The sequence below is a fragment of the Vipera ursinii genome, assembly GCF_947247035.1.
Source record: "Vipera ursinii genome assembly, chromosome: 3".
Classification (NCBI taxonomy): domain Eukaryota; kingdom Metazoa; phylum Chordata; class Lepidosauria; order Squamata; family Viperidae; genus Vipera; species Vipera ursinii.
In genome coordinates, this window is record NC_139516.1 from 33,406,572 (window position 1) to 33,420,937 (window position 14,366).

At 35.7% G+C, this 14,366-nt stretch overlaps 1 protein-coding gene across 1 annotated transcript in view; it reads left to right on the top strand.

The window, feature by feature from the left end:
- Window positions 1-14,366, top strand: part of LOC310638170 (fer-1-like protein 4) — a gene marked incomplete at its 5' end in the record, with an annotated part of 67,854 nt that overhangs the window by 2,913 nt on the left and 50,575 nt on the right. The window contains 12 exons of the mRNA XM_083358997.1: window positions 179-234; window positions 832-920; window positions 1,534-1,633; window positions 3,454-3,545; window positions 4,038-4,079; window positions 5,131-5,286; window positions 7,899-7,959; window positions 9,557-9,688; window positions 10,769-10,831; window positions 11,408-11,492; window positions 12,634-12,793; window positions 13,889-14,072. Of these exons, the coding sequence (XP_083215123.1) occupies window positions 179-234; window positions 832-920; window positions 1,534-1,633; window positions 3,454-3,545; window positions 4,038-4,079; window positions 5,131-5,286; window positions 7,899-7,959; window positions 9,557-9,688; window positions 10,769-10,831; window positions 11,408-11,492; window positions 12,634-12,793; window positions 13,889-14,072 (1,220 nt within the window). The remainder of the gene's footprint in view (window positions 1-178; window positions 235-831; window positions 921-1,533; window positions 1,634-3,453; window positions 3,546-4,037; window positions 4,080-5,130; window positions 5,287-7,898; window positions 7,960-9,556; window positions 9,689-10,768; window positions 10,832-11,407; window positions 11,493-12,633; window positions 12,794-13,888; window positions 14,073-14,366) is intronic.

A 14,366-nucleotide genomic window follows, 5' to 3' on the forward strand; every position in this document is an offset into this window, starting at 1 on the left:
ACTGCACTGTGCAATCTCCAAATTGCATTTGAGTCCCATTGGATAACATCTGGCTATTTTAAAAAATCCAGATTTTTGAATATGGCTTTCTTTTAAGGATATATGGTACGCTCCTTCAAAGAAAATTCATACCCAGTGTTTCATATGTTTGACAAAGTTTGTATTCCTCCCCTCCAAGGATTTACCCAGAAAACAAAGAAGATACGCTGTGGCCAGGAAGCAATCTTTGGAGAGGTAAGGAAGTATCACACTCAACAGGAAGACTTAATTTTGAATCATAGTAAGTTCGTTAGTGTGTGTGTGTGTGTGTGAAGAGTATCTTTGCATTACACTGCCCAGGTTTCTCCAGAGTAAGAAGTACTGCAATCTGGTGAAAGCAGGGTTGTATTATTAACTGAAAAATCAAAAACTGTTGAAAAAGAGTTTGTTAAACTATGTTATTGCATAATTTCTCAATTATTGTAAGTCAGTATACTTCAAAGACCATGCTGTAGCTTCAGTGAATCTGAAGTACACCAGATACTACAAACTATGTCTCATTATGGGTGAATACAGCTTATGATCTCGCAACTTGCTGTTGAATTTTCAAAAACTCTTGGCAGCATGATGATGGTGGGGGTTGATGGGAGTTCCATCAGCATCTGGAAAACCTAAATATCCACAATCCAATGTGAGATTGCCTCAAAATTTTGTAATTAGAAAGATAAATGAATTGTATCATGACATAAACTCCCACATTTTCTGTCATCTGTTGAGATTGGACATGAACAGATGGAAAAGGGATTTTTCAGAAACCTTGGGTATTAATTTTGGCATTATTTCATGTTTTAGCTCTTTCGCTGGCCACATTATGGAAAATTCATTATGGAAGAAATGTTGATAGTTAAAGTTTACAACTGCAGTAAAGTATTCAGTAACAGGTAGGTTCCTAACTCACTGGGAAAATCTTTCTGCTATGTATCCCTTTACAGTCACTTGAACCTGAATCATTCATTCATGCTATACCAAAATTATATCCCATTTTTTAGTAGATACACTTTTCCCTGTTGTATCTTCAAGAGATCAGTCAAGTAATTGTAAAATAACCAACTGCTTGAGTTTCTCCCATTTAATGTTTTTATGCTTAACTTTTCTTCTTCCAGATGACCTTTTTCAGTGCGTGATATAAAAAGTTATGCTTTTAAGGATTTGTTATGTATAAAAGAGAAAGAAAAGGACTATGGCGTTATCCAATTACTATTTCAACATAATCTGTGTTTACATATCTTGCTACCCCATAATAAGATTTGCTTGGTACAAACCAGATCAAAAGAGAAAGATGGGAGAGAAATACCTTCATGGTCTCTTGTCTGATATATTCACAGCACATAATTCCTCTCTGAAACGCAAGGGCAGCTTTCTTAATTTATCTAAGTGCACAACAAGCAGCTTATGATTTATTTTTATGTAACTGAATCTACCGGAACACCATTATATGCTTACAATTCTGTCTGTTAAGCTTTTTTGCCTTTTATCTTGGTTTCATTTTTGTAGATTACTTGGCACCTTAGTCATCAGCCTTCAGCAGCTGGTAATGTCTGGACGACTAAACATCAGAGAGGCTCTTGTTGACAAAAACCATAGCATTACTGGGGTAACTAATTTGATTAATATTATAACATTTAAAATGCACAGTGATATGACACAAGCATCTCAAACCGGCCTTTTAACACACAGCACACTACCACAGAAATATTTCAGTAACTTTCTGTTGCTGAACGTATCCGCAGTCATCACACAATAATTCATCGCCAACTCCAGTTCCTGGCCACCCTTGGAAAACCTCCCCTCCCTCCCTCCCTCCCTCCCCAGGCTTCAGGTTGAATGAAATACATTTTTCAACATATTTTTTCTGTCTTGTGGGCACTCCTCTCTCCATGTTGAAGTCTGGCCAGGCAGAATCTACCTGGACTAGAAGATAAAAAGGATCTTAAAGCACAAAGGACCTGACATGTGGTGGCCAACAACTTTGATTAAACCTGGAAGCCTTCTGACAGTCACTGAAGTTCCCAGGAGTTGTTCTGTTGAATTGTTGAAGAATGTTTTAGAATTGTAAGCCATCCAGAGTCACTTGGCTGAGTAGGGTGATTATAGAAATTGAACAAACAAACAAACAAGCAAACAATAAATAAATAAATAAATAAATAAATAAATAAAACAATAAAACAGAGCTAAAAAAGTTAAAACTTACAAGTAAAACTAAATCAGACTAAAAATTCAGAGCTAATTGGTTAACAAGACAGCAGAAATATCCTTAGGTCACCAGCCATTCCCAGGCCTGCATCATTCTTTTAGACTTCCCCATGCTAATTGACAAAGTCGGTTCCTAAAACTTCCAGCGTGGGGTAATAGTTAACATATTTTTCGTACATGCTGATATTATACAATCATGAAACTTTTGAGGCAGAGTCTAAATGAATAATGGAAACAAAGTGAGGTTAACAATTAAAGGGAGTTGGAATTAGAATGAGATATGGTGTAATTAAATGGTTCAGAATTGAGAAAGGCATGTGCCAAAGTTTATATTACCATCCTATTTATCTTAAATGGAAAAGATATCATGTGGAACACTGGATTAAAAGAAATAAAAAATGCATCTCAGATGTGCTAATTATATTACTTTGATGGCTGAGGGTGTGAAAGTTTTGAGTAATTACTTGGTTGAAAGAAGGGTGTTGAAATCCGGTCTGCTGTACAATATTAAAACAAACAAACAAATAACGATTATGTCAGCAAGCAGAAAAGAATTTGAAGTGAAGTTGAGTGAAGAAAAATAAATGTCTTTAAATTGTGGGTATTGGAGACAATGATAATATTTTGGACTGCAAAAAAGAACACATAATTCATACAAGATTAAATAAACCTAAATTATTCATCAGAAGCGTTCATAGTAAAGTTTAAAGTTTAATGTTTTGAACATATAATATCAAGACAAGAATTATTGGAACTTGGGAAAAAATCAAACACAATTGAAAAACAGGGCAACAAAATGCAAAGGTAGCTACAGGACACAAGCATGGGCTTAGAAGAACTTAAAGAAATTCACAGATAATCTTGGTGATATTGTATTGATTAGGTTACAAAGTCAGGTGGCTAAATAATGAAATGTTCTGTAATTGTTTCAGAACTCAGTTTTACCACTCAACGATTCCCTTAGCTAACTAGCAAGCAGGAGACGGCTTTTGCAAATTATTAGACAAATGCATGCAAACCGGTAGCTGGGCAGTAGCTAAGAGTGGGTCTTTTTTGTAGGGAAATGTCCTTGTTTTGGTTTGGTTTTTTCAAGATGAAAGGAGGAAAGAGTGACCTAAGCTTTTTGTACAAAAAGCAGCTTACACTTTTTGAACAAAAAAAATCCTCCAAATATTTGGGAGTTATACCAGTTTAGTCTTAAGTTTTACTTTTCTTCTGTAGATATATATTGAATTGGATTTGAGATATCAACCTCCGGATGGTGCTGCAGGGACATGGGTTGAGGAAGATTTTGTCTATCAGATGAAAGACAGGTACTGGAATCTGTACTAAGACACAATATATTCATTTTTAATATTCTAAATGATAATAGTATTATTTTTTAAACTAAAAAAATCTATCCCGCACCTAAATAGCTTTCTAATCAGAAAGTCATAGAACACTGCTGAAATTAAGATATAGTCCCACAGTCTAATAAGGTAAGTGTGACAAATAAAAAATAAGATAGACTTGTTACTGGCGAATCCAACTAATGATAACAATTGCCACATAGCTTTCAAGATGGATCCAGGTGTATTTGCAAATAGCCAAAAACTCAGGTCAATCTTGGATGTGTTTTAACTAGACTGAGTGAACTGGGAGATGTACAATGACAGCTGACTACTATATAGAACTTTAATTTCCAAACTGGATGATTTGTAGGGGAAAGGTGTTTTTTTAATTAAAAAAGTTATATTAGTAATGAATTTCAACAGCCAACATTTGTTTGCTTTGCACTACTCATGTTTTATTTTCCTTTATTACAGTTCTGAGATTATAATTCGCAACCCAGGATTTGAAGATTTAGAGTAAGTAGCATATTCTCCATAGATGCTACTAGTCTGATACTGTATATTGCTGCTGCAATAAATGTATGGAAGTGTATACAATCCATGTGATGCTACAATATTTCAAGTTGTGTTCCCCCACCCACTTTTTGTGCTTTTGAATCACTTTTGCCTCCTTAGCAAGCTTTTTGGAAATGATATGTTGAGTGCAAATTAACTGGCCCAAGGTCATACAGCTAGCTTTGTGGTTAAGGTGAGACTAGAATTCATGGTCTTCTGTTTCTCATCTGGTGCCTTAAATGGTATATCAAACTGCCTCTCAAATTGTAGTACTGCATTCATGTAATATTAGTCTGCTTTGTACTCATATTTCAAATAAATCTCAGTGATCAACTCAGTAGTGCTTATGATTTACAAAATACAGGATAGTGTGGGGCGGTAATGGTGGAGGGTTTCCATATAAAGCAACTGAGTGAGGTCATTTAATGGTAAGTGTGATACCCAGCTTTATATCTCCACCCCTGATTGAGCAATAGGCTTCAACCTTAGCAAGATTGAGTGGCTTTGGATATTAAGGTCCTCTGGTACTGGGGGCTGTCTATCTTTAGTTCTTCATGAGCTGGTACAAACTCAAACAGAACTAATGGCCAATTTGGAAGACTTGCAATTCCTGTGGCAGCCATGGCTAGGACAGCCTTAGCACAACTTTGGGTTGTGCATCAATTGCACCCTTTCCTGGACTGGGATGTCACTCATGTCTTGCTCACCTCCTTTCGGGTCTTTATAATTTAATCTAGTTCACTGAAATCAAAGTTTCAGAGACAATTATGTGCATTATTATTACTTAGTAAAGAATTAAATGTGCTGTTTTCCTAAGTAAGTGATTCATCTTATAAAGATTAAACCAGTAGTAGTAGTAGAAATAACACTAATAAAAATACAGTAACAAGGGAGTAAAGGAGAACGGTATGTAATGTTCTTCATCTCAAATTGTACACATATTCTCTGAAGATAAAAGAATTGTGATCAGCATGCCAGCCTTGTAATTCTTAACTTCTGGTGTGGGCTATAGGGTGGCTGATGCAAAACGAGCTGCTGACCTGGATAGGAAGGCTGCAATGCTGGGCAGGACACTTGTCAAAGGTCTGGAGATGGATGATGAGGAAGACGATTACTACGATGTATCTGATATGGAGTTCTCTGGGATTGTCTTCAGCTCTGTAAAGAGGTATTTTTCAACCATGAGTAGGTAGTGCTTCAATTTCTTCTCAGAAGAAAACAGACTTCAACCTGATATATTAATATATTCCAGATATATTAAATTGCAATATCAAGAATCCTAAAGCTGCTCTAACTGTGGTGCAAAGATTTCTTTATTTCTTATTCCATCTTCCATCCAGGAGTTCAAGAGATGGTACATATAGCAGTAGCAATAACATTTAGACTTATATACCGTTCTACAGTGCTTTACTGCCATCTGTTAAAAGTTGACTTCTCTCCAGACATTGCACATTAAAGAAAGTGCTTGGTAGGTGATTGCCTACCAGAGGATGTCATGGGGGTGGGTGGGTAAACAAAGACAAGGGAAACCAACACTTGGTTTTCATAGCTTCTCCCACATTACTCTGTCAGGAGAGCCCTGCTCCTTGGCCTCATTATTGTGGCAGTAGACTCATCAGCAATGATACCAATGCAAGTATGTGGTTAGACAATTCTGCTTCCCTTAGGGCTGGAGGAAAGCTCTGGAAGACAACTAGCATGTTTAGCTCAAAGGTGGCTAGAGGGTACCAGAAAGGGGAAGGCTAATACTTAGCCAAACATTCCTTTCCAAAATAGCATGTGTGCATCATTTGGGTTTATTAATAGCATTTATATCTGTGCAATACTAAAACTCTTGTGTTCCTAACCTTCAATTGGGCACAATTGGAAGGTCTATGACAACAATTATTGAACCAAAATAACTTAAATGGAGTAACTTACAAAATGCTGGGACCCATGGGTTCCATGGGAATGAAATTTTGGGAGGTTGTGGCTGCTTCACCACCACTACACCTTCTGCCTGCTCTTCCCAGAAACCTACCCTCTTTCCTACCTACCTCTGGCCTCCTGCACCCAACCAACCAATAGCAAGACCTGGCAGGCAAGTGGCAATAGACTGCTTTGGAACCAAGGTGAAATCCCTTAATGGCAATGGGCAGCAAGGAAAGGATGAGGGAGCCACTTGGATGTGTCCTTGTAAAATAGGCCTGGCTGGGGGGTGCTGGCCGTCAACAGGTGAGGCTTCTTACTCCCTAGACCCGGGGGGGGGCCCTTGGGGACATACAGGGATGGGGAGTAGAGGTGCAATTTTCTTTGCCATCCGTGGTTCTCCTTGTTCCCTCTCTCCTTAGCAAAGTGGCAGACAGTTTAGTGGATCAGCCAAACAGAATGATTTCTGATCCTCCCTTCTTTGCCTGTCTGTAATCATTCTTTTTCTCTGTTTAGGAATGGAAATATCCCTGAAAGGATGACCCAATGGGTCACAGTTTGTCTACTGCTTCTTTATTTTTTCCTTTGACCAAAGTTATGATTGTTCAAACATTTGCTACAAATATTCTATTTGTAAATTAGCATTAGCATTAACTAGCAGTACCTGACAGAACTTATTTTAAAAATGTTTTATTTTAAGATATTAAGCTAATGATCTGAACAATTATGCATACATGTCACAATATTAGTAATTTCAACAATAATAATCATAATAACAAAAAATTAAGGAGGGAGGTTTGGAAAATTGTTAACAACAACATGTAGTGACAATCTGTTGCTGCAGAGCAGGTATAAAGTTGTCTTTTCAGTTTTCAGAAAAATAGTCACAAGTAATCATGCCATCATCACAAGCAGAAATGGTAGTAGATATATTTATTTACTTACTTAGACTTGTATGTTGCTAAAATCCCTGAAGTTTCAAAGCAGTTTTCAACATTCTTTACAGCATAAGGATTTTTTTATTTAGTATGTGCATATGTCTAAGTGCAGTACAGTGGTACCTTGGTACTCCCCATTAATTGGTTTCAAGAGGCTTGATGAGTACCAAAAACAATGAATAGCAAGTACATTTTTTCCATAGGGAATAATGTAGTGAGTCACAAGGCAGCTGTCACTGACAAATTCTAGCTTGTGCGTTGAGTACCAAATGATGATTACTGGAACAATTCTTTTGCGTCAAAATGCTTTGAGTACCAACTTTGATGAGTTTCAAAGCAATTGAGCACCAAAGTACCATTGTACACAGGAAACTAAAACATCAGGAACACCTAAAGCAATTTTTATTTAGTGGATTACACCAACATACATTATCCCCATGTTTACCATTACAACAATCCTATAAAATTAATCTGCTCTGGGCAGATTACTCAATGAGCTTGTGTTTGAACAAAACGAAATTCATGGCTTTAGCTACTAGAATGCAGTGTTTTGACACATCATGTAGTTTGAATGTAATAGCACTGTTATATATATTAATGGAAATGTAAAATTAAATTTAAATACCATCTTTTTTCAAAGTAAAAGCATCTGATTACGTTTAAAATTAAATGTTGATTTACTGTCATTATCCTGCTGAAACAAATTAATAAATGTGTTTTGAACATAATTAATGACATTAATTTAGTTCTTCAATAGACTTTCACAAGCTATAATATTGGGGAAATGTCTGCATTTATAGATTTGAATATGTAGCTATTTATTCATTATTTTTATCTTTTTATTCCAATGCACTCTGCATTTGAAAACAAAAATAACAGTTCAAGTAAAATGACAGATAAGATAATGTAATTAATGTTGGATGTTTCATTTTAGCCGTTCTAGGGTTTTCTCCAAGGGGGATCTCTATGCATCTCCTAGACCACAGAACTTCCAGGTGATGTATTTGCCACTTTTACTGTGATTTTTGAATTTCTAGCCATTTTGAACCAGTGGGATGCATTTGAAATTATGAGAGGAAGCTCTGGCATTCACATAAAATGGCTATCTTGGATAGAAGTGTCCCTACTTCACAATAGTTGCTCTGATGGGCCTAGCAGGTTATAAACAACCCAGTTACCAAAAGGGAAATTTGAGAAGTTGCTTCTTGCTCTTCCTGTAGTCCTCAATGATGTCCCTTGTTAGTCCAGTTTATCTTGTCTTTTTTTCTGCCAAGTAAGCAGACATCCAAAGAATGCACAGGGTTGTTTTTTATGAAAGAAGTTTGTGCAATCCAGAGCCATGCTTGTCAATAAAGATGACACTAGAGCTTAGTAGTATTTTTGTTTTATTTATTGAATATAGCATTTTTCATTGAAGAATTAAAATCAGGTGGACAGAAAGCCTGACAGACACATATGAATAGTTGACCTCTTGGAATATCTGCCAATAAATCATTCAAAATAATGCTCTATAACTCTTATTTCTTACCTGATTTTGAAAACCATGTATTTGTTTATAACTTCCATTAATGATTGAGCAATCATTCCAGCAAATCTGAAAGTAAAAGGAAACATTGATTAATTTTTACACATCAACAAGTAGTTGATTTAATTCCTCTCACTTTAAGGATTATGGGAATTGGAATTGCTAGAAGGATTAAATATTTGGGGATATATTTTTCACCCTTATAATATAATTATGTAATATTTTGTGTTGCTTTAGTGTTAAGATGATTATAAAAATTTAATTGGGAAGATTTGCAGTAGTGTTTATTGATATTCTGTAGGCTATGATTTGTTATTTGGATGAAAAATTTTAAGCCTGGAAGGTAATGTATGCTATTTTAAGTAGTATAATATATTAGGAGAAGGGAAGGTTGTATAAACCTGGTTTTAGTATGTTAAAGTTTAGTTGGATAGAAGAATAGTTTTATAAAACTGATATAAATTGTTTTATTTGTGATTGAAGCTAATTTGTAATATTGTTATGGGTAACATTGGAGTAGGTAATATTATATAAAAAAAATTTAAGTTTGGAAAGTAATCTATGGTATTTTAAGTTGTATAATATATTAGGATAATATGAATTTAAAGCTTACTTGGAAAGAAGAATAGCTTTAGACAATTGATATAAATTGTTTTATTTGTGATTGTTTTTATTGGGTATTAGATTGAAAAGTATTATTTTGTATTTGAATAATCATTGATATGATATATATATATATATGTTTGGAGTTTATCTATATGAGTTAAAGCTCGATAGTTTAAATAGTTTAGGATTGTTTGCGTAAGTTAGATTATGATTGTTTGTATTTTCATACCCTGTACTCTGCTCTGGGAAGTGGGGGGGAGGGGAAAGGGAGGGAGGGGTTGGGGAGGGTTGGGGACGGGGAAGAGGGTGGGAGGGGAGGGGGTTGGGAGGTTTTTTTTTCCTTTTTTGTTTTTGTTTGTTAAAGATAAAATGTATTGTAAAACTTTTTAAATTAAAAAAAATTCCTCTCACTTTATACTGATATATCTAGACTAATTCTAGGAAATATATTGTCTCCCTAGATTGGCATCAACATAATTGAAGCTCAGAAGTTGGTTGGAGTTAATATTGACCCTTTTGTGGTAGTGAAAATTGGAGGTGAAAAAAGACACACAGCAACACAGAAATCCACCAACTGTCCTTTTTACAATGAGGTATGCAACTAGAAGCAAGTGTACATAATTCTATTCTCAGATGTATCAATCTTATGCATGTGAGCACAGTTATATAGCCAACTGCTTACCACAAACTTGTTTTAGCTTTAGAGTTCATTTTTGATGCAGTTCTATAACATTATAAAACTTACCAGATTGACATGAAAACCATGTACAAGTTGTTCTATGTATTGTAGTCAGATGTACTTGTGTTATTAAGCAATTTGAAGACATAGTAATTAATAAATAAAATTATAGTTTATCATAGTATACGAGGCAAATATCTTGTGTACATGAGAGATATATAGAATTATAAAGTTTGAAGGACTGTTAGGCCAGGGCTCCTCAATCTTTTCTTGGTCATCATCCTCTTCTGACCCTCATTTACCTCTTTGATCTCCCTGTTGAAAAAATGTGTTTTACCATATGCACTGTTTATTAATCTATCAGATAATATAACTATAACTAAGATAATAGATGATAGATAGATAGATACACTATATAGAAAAGTCATAGTAGCTAACAAAACAATTCACTGCAAACATATTCATGTAGTAGCACATGAAATGCAGTAGCGTAAGGCAGCCCCCCCCCGCCCCCAAAGAGCCATATGACTCGACTGAAAACTGCTGATTTAAACCATTAAATCTCAACTCAACTCCTTGCTTGATTCAGGAACCCTATTTAAAATATTCCTGAGAAATGGCAAAGGAAGATCTGTTTGAACACATCTGATAAACAAGAATACCTAATCTATTTCAGAAATAGATTCCAGTCTCCAAGGATTCTTACTTTTAGGCAGGTTTCCTAACAATTAGTCGGAATCTGTTTTCATCTAAAAGCACATTCTATACCCTGGTATGATCTGCAGTTTGGCTTTGTTAAATAGGAAAATTAATCTTAAAGCCCTATAGAAAAGGATCTTCCATTAAGAAATATTGGGACCTATAAGGAAGCTCTTTTCTTACATAGCTTCTTGTTGAAAACATCCTGCATAGTATTATATATGATGCTTGGCATAAGGTAGAACTTAATTTTTACACGAAATGTAATATTTATATTTTTTCCATTTTCTTCCAGTATTTTACTTTTGATTTTCATGAACCAAGAGATATTCTATTCCACAGACTGATAGAGATTTCTGTAAGTATACTAGCTACTAGCTATGGGGTAGAAGCAAGATGAGGGTAGATGACCAATGGCCTTACATCATATCATGAAGTGAGCAATAAAGTAAAAATACAGTTTCTCATTTATTCTTCTAAAGTTGCAGCTATTCTTTGTCACAGATCTATGAGAGCTAATCATGTCATATTTTGTCACATAGGCAGCCATTAGAGATGTATAATCTTTACTTTGTGCGTTTCTCTTTCAAGAAATGTATTATTAGTCAGACGTTTGACATTCTAGTTTATAAACTAATTCAATTAAACATGCAATTATGAAAAGAAATACTTGGCAAGTGATGTTACTGAGAAAAAGAACTTTGACTTATTGTCTTGTAGAAACTAATTTGTGGAATTTGTTTCAATTTCATTAATACCTTTTAAGTGGGCTATGATTGCTACTTGTTTTAAACCCAGTTATCAACTGTTCAGTATCCCCCCTATTCTCAAGCCAAATGCTAGGCTTTTCTTGGCAATAGTTGGCTTCAGTGGCAGATATGGCTTATCTGCCATATGACTTAGAACTGAGAAATACCTTTATATTCATGTACAGGTCTTCCATTCAAAGAAGATTCCCTTCCTGGGCACTCTCATAGGCACTTTCAAGATAGATCTTGAGACTGTATACAATCAGCCAGGTACTGTACCATGAGGCTGCTGTCATGCTAAAAGTGCTTCTTAGTTCTCTTTTGCTATTGCTTTGAATTAACTGCTTTGGGTCCATAATGCAGGGTTGTTAAACTTGCAACGTCACGTGACGTGTCACGATGTATCATGACTTTTTTGCCATTGCTGGCAATGGGGTGGGTGCGGTTTCGCTTTGATGCATCTGACCCACGGGCAGGCAGTTTGACACCCCTGCCATAACGTGTTCTCGCCTTTCATTGTGGGTTGATCAAAAGTTAATCAATCTGTTTGAAATGGATTTGTTTGTGATAAGTATTATTCACTTCCAACAATGTCTAAAAATGAAAATTAAAAATTAGTTCTCCCAGTTACTTCAAGAAGGTCCATGATCAAGATTTTCAGCTGAGAAAAATTGAATTGGGTCATTAAATCTGGCCAATATTTTCAGGGCTGGTTGAAGACCTTTTGCTATATGAGGTTGATCAAATCATGTTTGTGAAATTTACACAGCTTGCACTAAAATATATTAGCAATTAATTTGTTTCCCTTTCACACCCTGCCCATATTCTGATCACTTGATACTTCACATTGCCTAATTGTTTATCTTCTAAAATCTGGTGTCATTGGGGATTAGTACTCCTAAAGTTTTTCAATATATTAGATCAATGCCAGGTTGGGATTGGAGCCATATGATGCTCATGGCAATCTTTCAGTAAAAGTTTACGTGCTCTGTGTTATAGCTTTCTTTATAAGCAATCTGAAGAGCTGTGCTAATTTCTGGGAAGGAATAACTGGCCTATGCTCACTAAGTATTATGTCAATCGATCAGTTTTAGTTTTCTTCGGGGTCCTTTGTTCAAGACACTGATAGTCTAGATTTAGAATTTGTGGGCATTACGGTTTGTTTATATATTTATATGAATTATGTGGCCACCCATCCCATACTAATAGCTCTGGGTAGTGTATAGGGATTAAAAACACAAAATCGCGCAACATATAACCAATGAGGCAGTCAAGGATAAACAATAACCCCAGTCACAAAAAAGTACATCAACAAAAGCAGAGCTCATCTAACCTTCTGACTCAAACTCCTAATAATCTAAATTAGATCCAGAGAAATTGTGATTCAATTGTTTTCTCTTTATGCATTTAGACCATAGGTTCTACCAGAAGTGGGCTGTGATTAATGACCCAAAGGACACCAGAGCAGGAATAAAAGGCTTTGTAAAGTGCAACATTTCTGTCATGGCTCGGGGGGATGTAATGGGTTCCTTTCCCACCTTATCCAGCAGTCAGAATGAAGACATTGAAAAGTAAGTCTGTGGTGGTGAAAGGTGTATAGAATGTTGTCTTATGGAGTTAGTGGTAAGAGGACAGTTTTCTGACTCTTATGGGTAAAGAAAAGATCTAGAAGTGCAGTGCTTAATCACAAACTTGGGAAGTTTGCTTTATTTATAAATTCTATTGTTTAGCACAAGAAAGGATATGAGCATTCTAACACAGCGAATTTCAGGTCTCCTCTTTCTTTCTCCCTCTAAAATTGTTGTCTGTCCTCTTTTACATTTGGGATCTTGTCCAGTTCTCACTGTTGCTTCTTGACCCGCATATAGGTTTCTCAAGAGACAAATAAGATGGTCTGGTAAGAACAGAATAGAACAATCCTAAGGAAAAAAAAAGGGGAGGGGAGGGAGGAGACATTGAGACACTTGCCTACACAAGGCTAGTAAGAAAAGTTTGCCTTCTCTGCATGGATGGGGAAGGCAAGAAGTAGGAAGAATAACCAATCGGGTTCTGCAGTAGCCATATTTTGGACTGGGCACCAACCCACTGCAGATTAGACTTGAATCTTTAAACTCAGCTTCAGCAATAGTTGGAAGCAGTAAGAAAGACAGCTCATTCTGGCTGCAGTGTGGACTTCTTAGTTTCTCTCATTTTAATCCAAGGAGTGATGATACAGTTGCCTCCTTTTCTGAAAAGGGAGATATGATTGTATTATATTAAAAATAATCAGGCATATGTTGCTTGCAAAAATATATATTTTGAGAGGCTCCAAGTTTATTTTCTGTTGAGCTCATGGACATATTCATGTTATTTTCATGGAATGATGTAGAATTTTTTTTTCTTCTAGAATGTGTTTCTTTGGGGATTTTTTTAAACTTGCTGGTCCAGTTTCAAACTCTGTTATTTTTTTGGTAGTCTCTCATCCAAGTACTAACTGAGTCTAACCTTGTTTAGCAGCTAGGCAAAGGTGGCTGTGTACCTTGCTGTGTAGTAAAGTAAGTTTGTTGGTTAATTGAAAAGCAGATAACTGAGGGAATGAACTGTTGTTCTGATTTTATTGTCCAGAATTTGTATCCTTAGTTAATCAAAGGATTATCCTTCTAATTGATTAAATATCTTCTTTTCAGGAACTTATTGCTTCCTAAAAAAGTTCCAGCTGAGAGACCCTGGGCCAAATTCTGCATCAAAATATACAAGGCAGATGGTTTGCCCAGTATGAGTGCAGGAATCATGGGTGGCTTTTCAAAAATTGTGAGTGAGAAGAAAGTCTTCATTGATCCTTATGTGCAGATTTCTTTTTCTGGACAGCAGGTAATTTTTTTTCTGCATATTTTATTATTGAAAGATTCATGAAATAGACTGATCCATTCAGCTTTTTGAATAGGTCATATAGAACTTAAGAACAGATCATTAAGAACTTAGGAAACAATATGACCCAGTCAGGATTCCTCTAATTGCTGGTTGTGGAATCAATTCCAAAGCTTCTCTAATGTATGCTTAGGCAATTTCCCCTAATGCCTCATTTTGTTCCAGCCTCTTAATCTTACAATATGCAATTAATAGAATCCCACTGTAAGATTTGCTGACAGTGTAACAGGGGACGTA